This window comes from Hakea prostrata, chromosome 11, assembly GCF_041222555.1.
Source record: "Hakea prostrata isolate BN-2017 chromosome 11, UWA_Hpros_2, whole genome shotgun sequence".
In the NCBI taxonomy this organism is placed as follows: domain Eukaryota; kingdom Viridiplantae; phylum Streptophyta; class Magnoliopsida; order Proteales; family Proteaceae; genus Hakea; species Hakea prostrata.
In genome coordinates this window covers 2157210-2177067 of record NC_142610.1, presented here as the reverse complement: position 1 = coordinate 2177067, position 19858 = coordinate 2157210, and the positions used below count along the sequence as shown (strand labels likewise).

The following is a 19858-nucleotide window of genomic DNA, read 5'->3' as shown; positions in this document are numbered from 1 at the left end:
TTTCCTTTTATTGCTTTGTTATTTACTTTTGACATTTTTTTTCTCGCATTTATTTATTGTTTTCCTTTCCCCTTGGGTCCTTGATCAAAGATGCTTACAATCATATCTCTCTTTGTTTAAGGTTTCATTTTTCCTTTTATTGCTTTGTTATTTACTATCTGCATTTTTTTCTCTCTAATATCTGTTCCCCGTAGATTGTAACCTACGGAATAGGGTCTATGGTCAAAGTCATCCTAATTATAGTCCCCTTCCCTCAATCCAGAGCTAACACTCGGATCACTTCCATTTTATTTAGTTATTTATTGTTCGCATTTTTTTCCTGCCTTTTATTTATGCATTGGTTATGTTTGTTTTATTTTTTTAGTCTCAATTCGATCGTTTTAGATGTATGTGTTAGGACCACTAATTTAGTTTAATTAATTAATTAAGAATTTTGAATCATTGCACTCTCGCGCTACCATTAAGAGATTAAAAGTGGTATATCTCCCTGAGATCAACCCGTTAGCTACACGATATCGTGCGCTTTCAGTTATTTTTATTTTGCAAACAACATTCATTGGAAGAGTTGCATATGGTAGGGTTGGGCTCATGAGCGCTCAAGACCTGTAACCAACCCGTAAGAGGACATGAGAGCTCCCCCCCCTCCCATCAAACGTGGATGACCAATAGGGTTAAGAGGAGGGGTAGTCTAAGTTGGTCGGTGCCATAGGGGAGATATTTGAACCTAAAACAATGTGATTAAGTCAATGACTTTGCATTGGGCTAGGTATTACTGACACATGGTAGTACTCATGTCAATGGTCGTGGTGAGAGAATGTGGCTCTAATCCCCAAGCTATGGTTGATGAAAGGACTATTATCCCTATACCTTGCTCGTGACACCTAGTTTGGTCGGAGTCATTGGGGTTTGTGTGAGGCTACCCATAGGAGGCTGGTGGCGTACTTTAATGTGTGTCTACCTAGTTAAAGATTTGCATCGATTAGAGTATAGGAGCATCGTTGCATTACATTGTACTTGTACTTCATATTACCATACATTCATTATCTCATGCCTTGATTATATGCATGCATGTATATATTGTTGAATTACTCAATGAGTTCTTTAGAACTCATCCCTACTGAGAATGTTGTTTTTAGATTTTGTTGCAGATCACGATGCCTTGACACTTCAAGATCACAAGATGCCGACTACTGATGCATATGACATACCAAATTATTGGAGTGACAACGTGCACAGTGACACGTGTGCATGTTTGGACTGTTCATACGGAGCTTAGTCTCACACTTAGGAAGACAAAGACCATTAGAGAGATTGAGATGTTTAAATATCATCTTTATCATTTAATTAAGAATACATATAAAATGTAAACCCTGTAAGATTGAACTTATCTTTCATTCCCAGTTTGACTTTCCATATTTAGATATATATTCTATCAGTTTTGATTTTGCTTCTGCACATTTAAGATTCTTTTGAATATTATTTTTGTTACTCATTATTAATTAATTACTGGATTTTATTGTTTTTGCTTATGATTATGCTATTATGTGGATTGGTTTGGTGATTGCATGTGAACTTGATCTTGTGACTGTAGATCACTCCCTTGAGTATTTGGGTGGATCCTATACTGGCTGAGCAAATGTGACAGAAAACCTAGAGGTGGCTGAGCAGTTCAAGCCCATCAAGGGGGGTTATTGGTGAAATTAATCTCTAAATATTTTTCTACATGGTAGCAAATTTTTTTAGACAAAGTAGTCTTTCCTTTCCAATCAACCTTTATCCCTCTAGATTGATTTTAGATATTGTTTTCCTTGCTCACGAGGTCTTTCACTAAATCAAGAGAAGGAAGAAGGGGAAGAAGAAATTCCTTACTCTCAAACTCGAAATAAAAAAAGCTTATAATCATATTGAGTGGGCGCATGTAGAAGCTATTCTTCTGAGTTGGGCTTTTCCGCTAGAGGGGTTTCTATGGTCATGAGTTGCATCACATCATTGTCATATAGATTTCTTCTAAATGGCAACATAAGCAAGGAGATTATACCCACGAGAGGTACTATCACCAACTCTATTCATTTTATGTGCCCAAGGGTTGAGTGCACTTATTAAAGAGGCTGATGAGGCTCATTTGATTCTAAGAATCAAAGTCAAGAGTAGGGCTCCATCCCTCTCATACCTCCTCTTCACAAATGATTGACTTCTTTTCTTGAGGTGAATTTAGATGTTGTATGTAACCTCAAAGCTTGTTTGGATTTACATTGCAAGGTTAGTGGACAAGCATCAACTTAAAGAAGTCCAATCTCCTTTTTAGTCCTACTACACACATCAAGTTCATGAGATGGTTCTCCAAAGTATTTGAAAGTTTTTTCCACTAAAGGTCCCATAAGATATCTTGGACTCCATTTGACATTAGTGTCTCAAAAGCACAAGCTTTTAAGGATGTGCTGACTTGGGTCACTCAAAAGCTAGAGGGATGAAGGTCCGTTTGCTCTCCCATGTTGGTAAGGACACTTTGCTTCAATCTCTAGTGTTTGCCTTACCACAGTATGTTGGATCAACTTTCAAACTATCTAAATCACTACATGATCATATTAAAAGGTTGTCAGCTAATTTCTTTTGGGGAGTAGGGGATAAGAGCAAAACCCATTGGGTCTCTTGGAGCACACTTGTAGATAAAAAAGCAAAGAGGTTCTGGGTTATAAGGACTCATACCTTCAAAACTCAATATTATTGACTAAGGCAACTACTCGGATATGGCATAACCAAACTCTATGGGGCTCGCTTTTTTAAAAGTTGCGGACTTTACTCATTTACCTTTCTAGATGCCACATCTACACAAGGAAACTCACGGACGCGAAAAGGATTGATTGTCGAGAAGAACCATCTCCAAAAACATCTAATTTGGTGTGCAGAATCAGGACAAATGGTTGATACATGGAATAGTTGATGGATTCCTTCAAGCCCAACATACATGGTGCAATACCCACAACCTAAAAGTTGTACTCTTCGATGGGTAGCTCAATTAATTGTATCTTGAATCTTGAAAGTGGAAGGGGGATTTAAATAGGGAGGTATTTCACCCCCCGATGCTGCAGCTATTATAAAGATTCCCCTATGACTATTCTGTCACACCTCACCCGACAGTATCAGATCCACCCCACTAACCCGTGGGTGTATCTACAGCCACAAGATCTCAGTTATACTATTAGTTATAAATAAGACACAATTCCATAATCAAGAGCAAGAAAATCAATTCGTTAACTAATAAAAGAATAAAGGTTCCAAAATTCCAAAATGATGGCAAAAGAGTATATAGAATAAAAATGTACGAGCAGGAAGCAAAATAAAAACTGTCTCATCATTGTTTACAATTCTTTTTCATCATTTTAAGGGTTTTCTCTTCAAATTTCTCTATGAAAGGGGTCATAAGACCCTCCTTTGTCCATTTATTCCAACGGGGAACAAGTAGAGCTCTATTCCCATCAATGGGTGCCATAAAAACACTCCATGCATCCATAGATAGCTTCATGCTCATCGTAACTAGCACTCACTAGCGTCTCTACTATTTCTTTAGTGGGGGTTCTCCTATAAATATGGGATTTCTTCTGTTCCTGCATAACCATCTGAAGAAAACATAAAATCCACAAGGAATGAGTTTTAAAGAACTCAATAAGACAACAATCACATTAATATACCTTGATCACATAGAATTAAATAAATGAATAATGGAATTATATGTTATGAATGCATATAAGAAATCTAACTATGCGAGTCTCTATTTAGGCAAACATGCATTAAGATATACACCAGCCCTCCTTTGGGTAGGTCTCATCACTCTGATCCCTTAAGGACTGGCTACCTCTATTGGGATCCCGAGTAAGGGGTACGGTCCACATCGTCAACCATGGCTGGGGTATAGGTCCACACTCTCTCATTGCTACTATGAAATCCCTTAAAATCACATCCCAATAACCCATCATTTCAAGTCTGTGAACTTGGAGTTCAAATAGAAGATAACTCTAAACCATTCGAGCTGAGTCCAAGAGTTTAGAAATCGAATCTATGGAGTTGGATGAACTAGAAGAAGATCCGGCCACTTCTTTGACTTCAAGAGGAGAGAGAAAGTTAGTCCGAAATGCATAAGAAGGAGATTTTGGCATGCACAAAAAATATGCTAGATGACTCAAATGCCAAGGTAAATTATACCATTGATTGGAAAATGTTTCGAAGTACCTACCCTCCGAAGCCTTTCGAAATTGGCTTTCCCAACTGATAGTTATGGGGGTGGTTGATTGGGGCAGCATGTCAGTTTGACTGACCACCCCCACTCAGAAAAAGGGTAATTTCAGGAATTTGGGTCAAGAAACCCTATTTTATGTTTTTCTCACCTTATAAACGAATTGTTTATGCTATAGGGAGACTTAGAACATGGGAGAGAAAAAGAGCTTGAAGTTTTGAAGAATTTGTTCTCATTTGACAGTGTCGAAGGGCAGATCTTGGAGATTGTCGCACGAGAAGGTAATGAAACTATAAGGGGCAATCTGGGTAGTTTACATGTATTATTGGTTTGGTTGAACCGGCTGGTTCACTTGCTTGTATATGGGGCTTTTGGGCTGGTTCAATTCATTCGTATGCAATACACGATTGGGGTTTTCTGATTTGGGGAAAACACGAGCTCTGGCGATTTTGGCTATGGCGATGGTTCCTCTTTGTTCATCTTTGATCTTCATTCTTGGATGATCTTTGAGGTGCTCTAAAGAGAAAGTGCTCGGCGAAGGAAGGAGAACACTCAATGGCTTTCTTGAGGGTGATTCAGTGAAGATTGGATTATCTCTTGTTGATTGAATCTCCTTTTGTAATCTGTTCTTTGAGGATATTCTAAAGGGCTTTTGTTCAGCACGGTGAGAAGGAGACTCGATGGAGGTTTGAGCACCAATGGTTGCCATATACGGTTACTCCTGTACTTTCTTTTTCCCTTGACTTCTGTAATCGTTTCCATTATAGTGGATCAGATTTTATCTAGAGTCCCGGAGATGTAGGTTCGAAATAACTAAACTCCGTAATCAATCTCTCTTGCCTTTTTCTTGCTTAGATTGATTTCAATTAGGTAAATCTCAAACGATTGTATGGGTTAGGGTTAACAGATTATGTTTTTCTTATTTCAATTTGCTAAATTAAATAGGAGAATCATCATATGCAATTACAGATAAGTAAATTGATTAAGGGAATCAAAACCGGAGATATCAAATTGGCATCGAGCCCTGTGTTAGTCTGTGTTTCGATGGTGTTAGGTGATTCGGTGGAACCAAATTAGGGTTTTCTTATGAACTTTATTTAATTTGTTTCATATGATCTCATAGATATTATAGATTGCATTATTAATCATCTTGATCTGAAAATTGCTTCTGCTGGTTACCATTCAGTTCTTCTGATAATTTTTTTTATGATCAATTGGTTAGTTTCTGCTGATAATGTCGGCGAGATTCACCGGTCGCTAGGTTTGCCAAGGAGCGAACAGGAGAATTTTGCCGAAATGCCGCACCTTGCCATTAGGATAGAAGACAAAGACAAAAGGGTCGAGTTAGATATATGTAAATATAAAGATGTAATATTAGTATATTGTTTATGTGGAAATATTAGGTATTCATATAAATAGATAAAACTTGCTCTTGAAATCATAATCAATATTAGTAGGTATTTTATCACAATAACAAAAGATAGAGAGAAGATGAAGAACAATAACCCTTTTGCAAAAATAAGGCCTAGGGTTTCACTAAAGATATAGAAGATGAAAATAAACTTTAGTTACCAGAGATAGAGGCAATAAAGAACCGAACGGTCCCTATCATTAGGGTTGAAGAAGCAACAGATGGAAGAGCTCTACCTCTACCTCTACCTGTTCTTCTGAAAATTGTTTCAGCAAGATTTCGACCCCCCATTTTGAAGGGTATTTTAGGTTATTTTGGGCCCAAATTTGGTGTCTAGCCTAATTTGATGTCAATAAACACACTGAGACTTGGTAAATTTGAATTATTTTATTCTTTCCATGCAAATTCTTCTCTCTAGCCACATTTGACACATTACCTTCTGAGGCCTAAATCATTGGGACATAATTCAAAAATTGTTTGTTGACCTTGAAGATTCCACCACAAAATCCATTCATAATTTAAATTGTTTCCATAAAGTTTTTCATTCATGTACTCCTCCCTAACCACATTTGATACATTGTCTTTTGAGGCCTAAATCATTGGAATATAATTGATAAGATTGTCCCTTGATCTTGAAGACTTTGCTACAAAATGTCTTTCTAATTTAAATTATTTTCATAAATTATTCTATCTAGATTCTCTTCCGTAACCACATTTGACACATTAATTTTTGAGGTTTAATCATTGTGACAGAATTGGTAAGATTGTCTATTAACCTTAAAGATTCCGCTACATAATCGTGAGAAAAAATCGCCTAAAACTACTAAAAATTGCCAAAGTATCGCTAGAAATTTAGATATCTAGGATATATCAGTCAATTTATCCCGAGATTGTCGATATCTCGGCTATATATGGTATGTCTTGGTTTCACTTAAAAAATTTTTGCTAGCTAACACAACACTGAAATTTGGCCAATTGCTTTTCCATGTCTAATGGTCTTCTCAGGCAGAATGACTTTATTGTCCTCCCGCTGCCATGTACCCTATTACAATGTCTCTTTTCTCTTTTTGCCCAATAACGTAATATAATGTCAACACTCCATTTCTATTTCTATCTATTGACAGGAAAAAGAAAGTTTGTCTTTTCTTTTTTAAAATCCTGATAGATAGAAAAAGAAAGTTTGTCAATACTTCACAGTCTTCCCTGATGTACTCCATGTGAAGCCTGTTCAAATTATTGCTTCTAACATAAATAGTAGCAATAGTAATCTTGAATTTATTCCTAATTTTCTATAAATTCCTAATTTTCTAATGAATTGTTCACCCCTCCCACTGGGTGCAATTAGGTTACAATGAGTAGTCTCTCAGGATATACAAGAAAACCCAATAGTATATTGTTATCAAAATTCGTCATGCACTAACAAATTTGATCGTATAGTATTTATAAAGAAACATTAGCTTGTTTTGTGAATCAAGGGGTACCCATTAGTCAGAAAGGTACCTATTTTGAAAGATTCAGACTCTATAGAGATAGATATCTCTTTGTATAGACACCTCCATAGACAGATATATTTGAACCATTGGATTGTTTGGCTCATTATCTAATGGTTTATATCAATCTTGTGTATAGATAAGAATCTATCTTTATAATGTTAAATTATTAATGCAAATCTAACCATTGGATCTTCTTTAGTTTTGACAGACCTATCTCCATTACCCTAATCGACTATTGATTAAAATAAATGGTCCATATCAAATCTTGTTTGAAATGATGCAAGTCTACTTAGTACCAAGTGTGCGCACCTAAACTGCCACGCCACACGTGCGAACTTGGACAGTAAACTGTCATCGCTTGTACACTACACATGCAATGATATATCCTATTATCATAAACTGAGATTAATAAAAAGTACTTATTAATTAACTTGGAATCCTACTCATCAGTTTCCAATGTAGGAGTAAACATAAATACTTTCTTAATATATAAATAAATGACACTTTATCTAATTAAATCCAAGAAATATACATCGATTATATTTAAAATATTACAACAAAACCCTTTCATAATACGGTAGAACTCTTTCATTTTTTACTTCTTCAACCATAATGATAGCACCGTCCGTTTTTTCATTGTCTATATTTGGTAACCAAAGTCTTTTTCATATTCTCTATCTCCGATGAAACCCAAAACTTTATTTTTACAAAAGGGATCCTTGTTCTTTATCTTATCCATCTCCAATTACTTAGTTATGACTCCAAGTACAAGTTTTATATATACATATCAATACCAAAAATTTCCACATAATCAATACATAATTATTTATTACAATTATTATCTATTAAATGTACAGATATGGGGCTTGACACTTTTGTCTGTTTCTTCTATGCTTATGGGCTTCTAAAAGGGAATGATCGTGTTGTCCACCTCCCATGCATCCTATTATTAGGGGTGTCAATTTGCAACTGAACTGTCAAAACGTAACCAAACTGGCTCATTATAGTCTGAACCAGCCCAAACCGAATTTTAATGCACTATGTTTGGGTTGAGAGAGCCAAAGCATGAACTGTTTGGGCTGGTTCAAGCCAGCCTTTGTGCGGCCTATTAGTTCTATTAATAATATAATTTTGAAGATGTTTTAGTGGACTAATTCTATTAAGTTAGTTATTATTTGTTTTTTGAGGGGTTTTAGTTTTCTATTAAGATATAGTTTTAGAGATAAAGTTTTAGATTCAATAGCATCTACATTTATGAAACATCCATAGGTTCAAAGTTCTCTAATATATTTCAAGTTTAGCTTACACCGAGTGTCATTAAAATACCTTTTGCTTCAAATGCTTTTTATCATCTGTTCAAAATAACACTATTTTGCAATGGTTTCAAAACCATCCCAATCCAAATCAAAATCGTTAGGAACCCAAACTCAAAACATCACTAAATTGAAACTGTTATTTTACAAATGGGTTGTGTTTGGACTTGGTACTTTTTAGCTTGAAACCATTAAACACAAATCGTTTGACACCCTTACTTATTATAATGCCGACATTCTATTTTTATTTATTTATTATTTTTTTTTAAGAAACATTTTAATTCTATCCATTGACAAGAGAAAGAAAATTTGTCAATACTTCACTGATGAATTCCATGTGAAGCCTGTTCAAATTATTGCCCATGAGATAAATAGCAGAAATAGTAATCATAGAGACATAAATGAATCAGACACAAGTACGTCAAGTCGTCAATGGAAGAACCGAAGAAGTATACAGAACAATCACTGGCGTCTTTTTCTTTTGTTATTGATTAGCTGGAAATTAAGCTATACAACACAAGCTCGATCCTCTCCAAAATTCCTATTTTGAAATTTAAATCTTTGCAAAGTTGCAATCAATTAAGTTGGACTGGTCGTCTGGTTCAGTTCCCACTGTGGAAAACAATAATTAACTGAGCAAGGTCTGAAGAGATGGCTCTGCTATTATGAATCTCTTTCTGATTGGTTTTACCGTGTTTTGTACCAAATGAAGTATAAATTTGGAGAGAGACAAGGGCTTTTGCAAGCGTAGCGTTTCTCTCTGAATCTATCTGACCAGTCTTTGAATTGGTTTCTGTGACAGACAACCTGTGACCAAAAGGGTGTTGAGTTAGAAAATTATTTGAAAATCCAACCCATGTTAGCAAAAGAATTTCGAATGGCTCAAACGGCACAAATAAAACAAAAAGTAGCAGGAACCCATTTGAATCTGACCTCGACCCTCTCCTTCTCCTCCGTTAAACACTGGCATCGATGTCACAATATTTTATCTTCTTATACAGATCAAGCCCATGCATCAGATTCCCTTTTCTGAGTTTTTCTCTCGAAATTTACATCTTTCTTTATTCTGAGTCCTTTTTATATACTTCAGGAGAGAGAGAGAGAATAGCTGTTGTACTTGTGAGTTTGCAGAAGAAGCTCTCCTTCGCTGTTCTTCTGATACAGTTTCAACTTTGACTGAAATACAAGATACTCAGGTAAGGTTATCGAATCTGAGTTGCTCTCCTTTTTAGTTTAATCATGATGGGTTCTTTCTCTGATGCATTAGATTCTTGATTCACTACAGTTTTTCTTATGCTCTGGTGCATTTGTTATCCTTTCTGTCTACGTCAAGTATTAATGGGTTCTTCACTAACCGGATGAACTGCAACTGGGCAACGATGGCGAGCCCATATCACCTTCCAGTCTTTTACTTCTTCCACAACATATCGGATTAAGGATTGAAATGCGCTGTTATCCGGTGAAGTTTATCTCATTTCTTCATTAATATTTCGAAAATCCTTTAGATGGATACAACAAAAGTACCATCTGAATCTTCTCAGGAATTTTTCTTGGCGTCGGAGGAAGACCCTTCTGCTTCTGCTTCTGGTGGACCAGCTAAGCCTCTGACCATCAAGATAGCAAGTTCCGGCAGCGATGAACGGGGTAATAAATCTTTCCCTGCTTCTCCCTCAGATTTGATTCCGCAACCCCTGAAGAGTTCAATTGAATCATCACCCTATGATTCTCCTCTCGTCTCTCCACCCTCTTCTGCCTTCGTTTCGGCTCTGCAATCGCCTTACATATCTCCAAGGGCTTTGCTCTCTCCATCTCCAGAGAACCCAACTCCGGTAATGCATCCATCCCCACCGGTCTCCTACTGTGGTTCCCTTTCTGATGATATTCCCAGCACTTCCTATACACCTCCACCAGAAAGATTCGATTTTTCCGATGATCCAACCGACCAGAAGCTCAAAATTTTCGCCTCTGTTCCGGTTCCTGAAACAGCTCCTCCTCGAATCTCATTCTCCTTTCCCGTGCCTCGTATATCATTTGCTAAAAGCTCTGTTTCTCCATCCTCCAATGCAAAACTAAGGAGCTGTGATGTTTACATAGGCTTCCATGGCCACGATTCTAATCTCTCACGCTTCTGTAAGTGGCTTAAATCGGAGCTTGAGCTCCAAGGAATTGCTTCCTTTGTTGCTGACAGAGCCAAGTACGCTGATAATCAGAGCCACGATATCGCTGATAGAATTATCTGCTCTGCAACCCTTGGTGTAGTGATTGTCACTGCTTCAAGCCTTATCAATCATCTGACCATCGAGGAGATTAGATTCTTCGGCCAAAAGAAAAACCTGATACCCGTGATGTTTCAAACGGACCCTGCAGAGATCATGGGTCTTCTCCATCGCACTTCTGATGCCAAGGACTGTAAAGATGTAATTGACAGCTTGATGAAGTCTCATGAACACAAGCTGGAAGCCAATGAGAATAACTGGAGAACTTGTATATCTACAGCTTCTGGAGTTATAAGGACTAAGCTTGGAAGGAAGAGTATTGCTGAGAGGGAGGTCCAAGGTTTTGAAGAGCTACAATTCCCAAGAAACAGACTATTTGTGGGAAGAGAGAAGGAGCTGATGGATATTGAAGCTGCCTTCTTTGGATGTGGAGATTGTCTAGAGCATGAGCCTTCGGTGGCCAAAGGAGGGCGTGAGGGGATTCCAGAAGGGTTTGGGGATGATGAGACCGACATAACGAAAACAAAAAGGGGAAGATATATTAATTTGGAGATGAGAAAGTGTAGGGAGCCTACTTTAGAGGCTTGGATTGAGCCGGGAATTGGAAGGAGCCCCTCAAAGAGGTCGAAACAGAAGAAATCAAGGGGTGCCAATAAGAGTCTCTGTAATGTGATGTGCATAAATGGGGTTTCAGGTGTTGGAAAGACAGAGCTTGCACTTGAATTTGCTTACAGGTATTCACAGCGATACAAGATGGTTCTATGGGTAGGTGGAGAATCTCGGTGTTTTAGGCAGAATATTTTGAACTTGTCCCTAAATTTGGGTTTAGATGTGAGTGCAGAACCAGACAGAGAACGGGGTAAGATCCGAAGCTTTGAGGAGCAAGAGTTTGATGCATTCCAAAGAGTAAAGAGAGAGTTGTTTAGGGACATGCCATACTTGCTGATCATTGATAATCTTGAGTCTGAGAATGAATGGTGGGAAGGGAAGGATCTACATGACTTGATACCCAGGAATACTGGAGCATCCCATGTTATCATCACAACCCGGCTATCTAAGGTGATGAATTTTGATCCGTTGCAGCTTCAACCATTGCCTTTGCCTGATGCAATGTCTCTTATCACAGGGAATAGGAAGAAGGATTTCCCAACTAACGAAATTGAGTATGTAGGCAAATTCATTGAGAGACTGGGGAGTTCAAGCTATGGACTGTGGTTAATTGGGTCAATGCTCTCTGAGCTTTCAATTTGTCCGTCTGCTCTCTTTGAAGCTGTGGACCATTTCTCACTGGATGAAGGTTCTTCAAGTTCACTATGTGCAGTAGATGAGCAATTCTATAAGAATAACCTTTTCCTGATGAAAGTGATGGCATTTTGCTTGGCTGTCTTAGACGAGGCCAATGGGGAAAGAAACCTCCTTGCCTCAAGAATGCTCCTTGCTGGTGCTTGGTTTGCCCCCGCTCCTATTCCAGTCAGTCTACTTGCTGCGGCAGCCAAGAAGATACCTGTCACTGGAAATGGGTTCCAGCAGTGGAAAAGACGTCTCAGATCAGGGTTCTGTTCCTTGTCTAGCTGCTATTTGGTACCTCAAACTCGAAGGAGTGAAGTGGATTCAGCTCTTTTTCTGGTTAAACTAGGCCTAGCAAGAAGGACAAATAGGCAGCCTGGTTGTTGTATCCAATTTCATCCAACCACCCAAATTTTTGCAAGAAGAAAAGGAGGCATACCTGCTGCCAAGGCCACAGTTCAAGGTGTAAGAAAGATTGGGAACCCAGCGCTGCACTCTGACCACCTTTGGGCTTCTGCATTTCTGGTCTTCGGGTTTAAATCTGAGCCCCCACTAGTCCAAATGAAAGCAATGGATATGGTCCTATTCATCAAGAAGACAGCTCTACCTCTAGCAATCCGGACTTTTATGACATTCTCACGGTGCAATTCTGCACTGGAGCTCCTGAAGGTCTGCACGAATGTCCTTGAAGAGGTTGAGAAGTCCTTTGTGTCTCAAATACAGGACCGGTGCCATGGTTCGCTCTGTTTAAAAAAATTACAGTCTAACCAGCAGGTGGATGAGTATGTTTGGCAGGATGTGACGTTATTGAAGGCTACATTGCTTGAAACAAGAGCTAAGTTGCTATTGAGAGGAGGGCATTTTTATAGCGGTGAAGAGCTCTGCAGGACTTGTATTAGTATCAGGACTGTGATGCTTGGCCACAATCATGCCCTAACCTTGGCAGCTCAGGAGACTCTGGCCAACTTGGTAAGGTCTAGGAGTAAAATATAAAACTCTCTTTCTAAGGAGTTAATTTTTTCTGGAGTAGGGAAGAGGGGGAGGGGGAGGATAGGCATAAGTTAAAATCTTCACTAATGTTGGCTTCAAACTAGTTTGGTATTGGAAACAGTTCACATCATCTTCATCAGTACTTCCACTGTATATTTTGTTCTCCTCAACCCGCTTCTTGACTCGTTTGAATTTTGAAGTTCCTCATAAAACTCATTTGGATGAACCTCAACATCTTGTTTGGGTTCTTGACATGGGAGAGTGAGTTCAGTTCTTGTTTTCTTAGAAGAGAAAGGTTTGGGTTGATGGGCTGGAAATTCATGCGAAATGAGCTGTTTTTTATGATGAAAGTTAAAACAGTTATAAGCTGGAACCCCATTTATGTCATCTCTGTAATTAATATTTTTGCTTCGATCCAGCTTTAAAACCAGTTTTCTTTTTGTTTGTGTTGGTGAAGTCTGATTTTGTGAAGAGGGGATGTTGGATGAAGGATTTATTCCTAATATTGCTACCTATAACAAGCACTACTGGATGGGCTTTCTGATGGAAAGGGATTTGTTTGTCAGAAAGGAACTTCAGGGGTAGGTGAACAGGGAAAAAGAATTTGTAGTTCTACAGCAAAAAAAGAACCAAAATCAGTTAAAGTTGAATCATGAAACTAGAAAGGTTACTCCTAGACTGTATCATGAAACTAGAAATAGAGAATAATATCATCAAGGCCAGGCTTTAATTGGAGTTGGCAAAAAAAGTTCCCAGTTAGTGAAATCAGACAGAACCAAAGTCGGTTAAAGTTGAAGCACTTGAGCTTGCTGAATTCCATGATAGATGGCAAGAGACAAAAGGTGCATCTTGTTAGAAAACCTGCAAATGTATATATGATTTTCTGTATGATTTACACTATATTAGAAAGAGTGAGTTGGTATATGGTTTTAAATTTGAGCACAGATCCTGCAAAAATTCTGCCAAACTGAAATGGAGGCTTTGTGGAACAAACTGAAAAAACAAAACCTGTTGATACAGAGTATTAGTGTTAGTGCAGAGGGGAATATTACATATACAGCCGGCGGCAAGGGTTGAACCCTCAATCTTTCCACTGAGAAGTCAAGTTCTTAATCATTCTACTAACCCTTCATTAGCTAGTTTTAACTAGACCTTTCTTGTGAATCATAACCTTAAAAAATGCCAAATTTCATAAATACCATTTTTTAAAATTAATTCACCTATACCCATACCTAATTTTTGAAAAACAGATTCTGTCAAAAGTATTAACTAAATGCCAAATGAGAGACGGTTGAATTCAAGATTGTTATCGTCCAAGAATCATTCTGTTTTTTCTTTTATTTTCAATTTTTTTTGTATGTTTGTAGAAAGGAAAACAAGAAAAGGAGCTCAGAAACTCTTTGAATGCTTGAGGCTCAGTAGCTTTTGAAAAAAGAAGAAGAATACTTGACACACAAATACACAAATACACAATTGAGTTAAGCAGAGTCAGTAAATATTCTGTTATCATCTTCCAAATCGAGAAAGAAAGAAAAAAACAAAACAAAACAAACCAACAAAAAAGGAAATCCTTCCAATTGGAAGAAGTTGAGAATGCAGTCAGGCAAATAGTTCCATTAATACATCATATCCTTTGTTTCTCGGCCTTGAATTTGAGTTGTTCTTTCCCAGAGCGTCAGCAAGCATACGATCTCAATTAGAATTTGAAATGAAAAAGCAAACCCAAGAAGCAGAAGAATCCAGGCTCGGATAAATTACCAAAGATCAAACCAATAACAGAGGGAGGAGAAAGAAGCATGGAATTCCTTGTCATAAGCCATGATGATTTGATATTCATGTCAAACCCTAGAACTGGAAGATCCGATCAAACCCTTAGAGGCTGCTTCACCTTCATCCATAAACAACCCATCAGAATTCCTCAAAACTCCGTGAATGGCAGATAGCAATAGCCCAGTGCAAAGGCCGTAAATTATATTCTGGAGGATTCCCGTGAAGAAAACGGCAGATACCGATAACAAGATTAGACCCAGCAGGAGCGTGCGATCGCTCAGGTGATAACCCCACAAGATGACAGGATCTTCACGGAAGACAGAGAAGATAAGCCATAAGGCGAAAATCGCAAGAACAAAAAGCAGGTTAAAGGGTTTGGTCAAGAGGAACAGAGCAGAACAGACGAAGATGACGATGGCATAATTCAATCGAAAATAATCAGCATTTTTCCGAAGTCGATCTCTGGCAGTTGACAACGACTGGGGCATCTCGAAAACGCCCTCTGCAACGAATTCATTCCATGGCCGACGCCGAGAAAGAAAAGCCGATAGGTTGAATATTGATCGAGATATGACGTCATTGCCGGAAATTGGGATTGTTGTGTAGGTTGGAGCGTTGGGATCGCCACCACTTGGTGTTGGTGTCTTGCTTGCCTGATGATAACTTCGATCTTGAGATTGCATTTTGCATTCGTCTCCTTGTTCTTCTTCTTCTCTCTCCCTCGCTCTCACCTTCTCAACTCTGTGTTTTCCTGAGTTTCCGGTCCCTAATAAGGGACTTGTAAGAAAATGAATTATTCAGAAATGAATATATAAGGGTTTGGAGCGCCGATTCCGGTCCATTTTTTTTCGATTACCGTCCACTCTGGCCGATTCACATCCGATCCTGCTTTTAGGTCTCCGTTTTCTTGATGCCGTAAACTCAAATCGACATTCTGGTTCTTGGGATTTTTTTGTTTCTTTCTTAATGATTGGCGATTTCTATTAGAAATAAAGTCAATGAAAAGCAAAGCATAGAAATAGTTCACCGGCGAGCGGAGGCTATCAACGTCTCACGTTCAAAACAGTGACGACGAGATCATAATCATGCATTCATGCGGAATACATTCATGATTCATGCCACCTTATAGTAAAGGTGGTGGTATGGGGTCGGGATTTTGATATTGACTGTTCATTTTGTAGAAGTTATTTCCAAGGAAAGAAATTTCGGATCGCGAGGTATCGCGATATTTCGTGATATTTCGGAATAAATATATTTTTTATTTTTTTTGTGTGTGATTTTTATACTATTTCTTGCACTTTTTAGGCGATTTTCTCGCGATTGTATTACAATCTTACCAATTTTATCACAATGATTCAAGACTCAATAGTTAATGTATTAAATGTAATTTGGAAGAAAATCTATATAGAAAAACTTTTTATAGCAAATCATAAGATTAATGGCAATCTTACAACTATATTCTGTGATCTAGTTCTCAAAGTTAACATTCTGGGGTTATCTAATGTAATAATTTATGAAACAATTTACATTTAAGATATTTTGTAATCTCATTAATCTTTCCAACAATGCCATGATTTAGGCTGGAAGGTAACACATTAAATGTGTGGCGGAGATTTAAATGGAAATATTTATTAAGAAATAATTTAAATTATCAAAGTCAACATGCCAAATGTGATTAGGGAAGAGTGTATACATGAAATAATTTATGAAACAATTTAAATTATTAATGAATCTTATAAAGAATCTTAAGAGTGATTTGATAATCGTTCCAATTATGTCCTAATGATGTGGCCTCATAAGGTAATATATTAAATGTGACTAGGTAAGAGAATTTAAATGGAATTTTTTAGAATAATTCAAATTTACTATTTATCTTTATACAAATTTAATTTAAATATTAAATTTGCAATTTTATTTAAACCTATCCATAATTTTGAATTTTTTAATCAGGCGGGCCCAAACGTCCTTGGTTATTTCTACATTTGTTTCTATTCTTATTTTGATCTCAATCATAGGCTGGGTGGTTAGGTATGGATTCACATTCTCTGTGGTTCATTTCCTTACAATTCTCAGTAATTCCTTCATAAGATTGTGCCATGTGGCATTTAATAATTCAATGATTATCTAATTTAATTTAAATTAAATTTAAATTTTATTTAAACTTACCCATAATTTTTTTTTTTTTGGTACACCTACCCATAAATTTGAATTTTATTTAAATTCTAGTTTGTTGGGTAACCTTTGGATTACTGAAATGCCACATGGCACAATCCTATGAGGGAACTACAAGGAATTGTAAAGAAAGGAATTACAGAGGATGTGAATCCGGATAGATACACAGGTCAATTCAACCTTATCAAATGAGAGAAGCATTATCAAGACAACGAGGTCTTGATTTTTTGAGTGAAAAGAAAACCATTTTTTCACGTAAGTCTTGGTAACAAAAGTTGGTTATTAAATTAAGGCAACAACAAAAAAAAAAAAAAAAAAAAAAAAAAAAAAAAAGAAAAGAGGAGGAAGAAGAAGAAGAAAAAAAAAGAAAGAAAGAAGCAAACCAGAAAAGGTTGTCTTTTATTAGCACGTAATTTGCAAATTATCATTTTTTGGAAAAACTTTTAAAATTATTATATTATAATTTTTAAAATTATTATATTATAATTTTTAAAAAACCTAATTTTCATTTAGACCCTGTGAAGTTTAATTCAAGTCACTTTTAATCCAAAAAGAATTATAATTAGGCTTTTTGTGGTATCTAAAAAGCCTAATTAATGACATATATATTGTTTTTATGGCTAAAATACTCTTGTTACATTTTTTATTTTTATTTTTAATTTACTTAGGGCATGTTTGGTTATATGAATTTAGAGATTTCAAATCTCTAGTATATACGAGTTTGGTTGTGAAAATTTCTGGATTCATGGAATTTAGAGATTCATCTTTTTACACTAAAAACGTGAATCTGTAGATTTATGAGTATGAAGTAAAATCTAGAGTTTCATCACTATTATAAAAATACTAAACAATTTTGTATTCACAAAAATTAAGGATGAATCCACAGATTTCATCTACATGTTCATTAACCAAACAAGTTAATTTTATGAATTATGACTCCATAGATTCGAAATCTATAGCTTTGAAATTTCTATATATTTGAAATCTTCAGACTCATGTAACCAAATAGGCCCTTAGAATCTTGAACAATGGTATACAATCATTTAGAAATTAATCCAATAGTGTACAACAAAAACATGAGTATGAGTATAAATATAGTTTTTCTTTTATTTTAGAGTCTGGTTACTAGTGGCTCCCTTAGATGGGAGGTGCAAGTGAAAGCACCTCCCTTAATGCAAACATTACTAGTGGGTTACGTCAAAATTACTAATTTAGTTACACTTAACACACTTTACTTAGATTCCGTTAAGTCCCAGAATAAAATGATTAAAATATCCTCCAATACCAACTTACTAAACTACCCTCCCATAGACCCATACCTAACCCTTAGATGGCCTTCCTACACCTTGCTTGCTGGAAACCACCTGCCACCACTAGCCCCATGCTGGAGAAGGGAGTAGCAATGGAGCGACACAACCATGGGTATGCATGTTAGCCAAAAAAGTCCATTGGTAAGTGGTTTTTAATACAGGATTTTAACTCTCCATACATTAATACCTTATGTTTTGCTTTGTATCTCATTTCCATAAATCTATAGTGAGAAATAACATTCTCGAGTGTTGCATCCAAACCATCTATTATGGCCCCCAAGTGATGCAGATTCCCCCATAGCTCTATCAACAATGCTCCAAGTAAGATCACCCTCAGGATAGACTAAATCATCAGGGTAATTAACCATGCACTCAATGTTTTAGTCAAGCTCATCAAGGAGTAGTGGATCATAATTTCTATTCTGTAATCGCCTTTCATTGAACCTTTCTTGAAGACGACGATTGTATTGAAAAAAACTAGATCATTTAACCGCTCATGTTCCAGCCTATTCCTCTTCTTTGTGTGAATCTTAATTCATAAGCAATTGAAAAAATTCCAAGTCATTCTTCCAAAATTTAAACTTAAAGGTATTTTAAATACTTAAATCACTTAATACTTACAAACTCAAATGTGCTTCAACAATTCCGTTTACAACCAGAGGAGGAACAACAAAGGCCTAGTATCCTCCGTGCAATCCTTGTAAGCTCAAAAGCATTTCCTCCGTGTATCCCACCATGTAACTATAGTATAAAAAATAAGAAGAAATAAATAGATTAACATAAAAGCTAGAGTTATAAACCAAATAAGTATAACTAAAAATTAAAAAACATAAAAGTAAAAACTTACGATGACTTATAGTTGTACGCTGTCTAACAACCATAATTGGAGAGAAAGAACCTTTAACTTGCTTGTATTCACTTGCTTGGTGCAATACCTTATTTTGTAGATGTACATTAGCCACTAGTTTCATTGAAAAAAGTTTAGAGAGAACTAATTAACTCATAATCATCTACAACATTTAAATTGTAGAACTTCCAAAGATTCCAAAATAAGGCTGCACCATATAGAGGTCTCTCCATCTGACACTTCCATTGCCTATCAACTATTTGTATGACTTTCTTCTAGAGTCGTTCTTTCCTTCCAAAATTGTCCTTTATTCTTTTCTTAGCCTCTTGCATGGCTACAAACACTTTAGGCAATGTGGGTCTTTCATCAGCATCTACAATCCTCAACATCATGCCAAAATGTTGTAGAAAATGTTGTTTCAACTACTCTCTTCTTTGCTTCAGTCTTGGACAAATTGGGTCCATTCCTCATAATTGAATAAGTGCCTTAAGTCATCCTTGTGTTTCAATACGCTTTACAATGTCGAGAACGAAGTGACAAATTTAGTCACTGCAGCCCTCACAAGATTCTTGCCATTTGTCTTCTGTCCCAAGGCCTCCAACAATCTTGTATGCCTATAAATGAAAGTGGTTATTCTCTTCCCTTGAATTATCACCTTCTTATATTGTTTCAAATTCTCAATGTCCTCTAGTATCAAATCAAGACAGTGGGTTGCTCAAGGAGTCCAATATAATGTAATCATCTTTTCCATTAATAATGCCCCTGCTACTTTGTAATTTGAGGCATTATCAGTCACCACTTGAACTACGTGCTCTTCC

General features: G+C 36.7%; 2 protein-coding genes across 2 annotated transcripts; one reads left to right on the top strand and one right to left on the bottom strand.

Moving 5' to 3' along the window:
* The first annotated feature begins 9239 nt into the window (after positions 1 to 9239).
* LOC148999554 (P-loop containing nucleoside triphosphate hydrolases superfamily protein) lies at positions 9240 to 13719 on the top strand. Its single transcript, XM_089140728.1, has 2 exons — positions 9240 to 9644; positions 9734 to 13719. The coding sequence occupies exon 2, from the start codon at positions 9954 to 9956 to the stop codon at positions 12942 to 12944; it is 2991 nt and encodes a 996-aa protein (XP_088996854.1). The 5' UTR covers positions 9240 to 9644; positions 9734 to 9953; the 3' UTR covers positions 12945 to 13719.
* A 118-nt stretch (positions 13720 to 13837) lies between these two features.
* PRA1.G2 (prenylated RAB acceptor 1.G2) lies at positions 13838 to 15700 on the bottom strand. The gene has a single exon (XM_089140731.1). The coding sequence runs from the start codon at positions 15392 to 15394 to the stop codon at positions 14780 to 14782; it is 615 nt and encodes a 204-aa protein (XP_088996857.1). The 5' UTR covers positions 15395 to 15700; the 3' UTR covers positions 13838 to 14779.
* Between the last annotated feature and the right edge of the window lie 4158 nt (positions 15701 to 19858).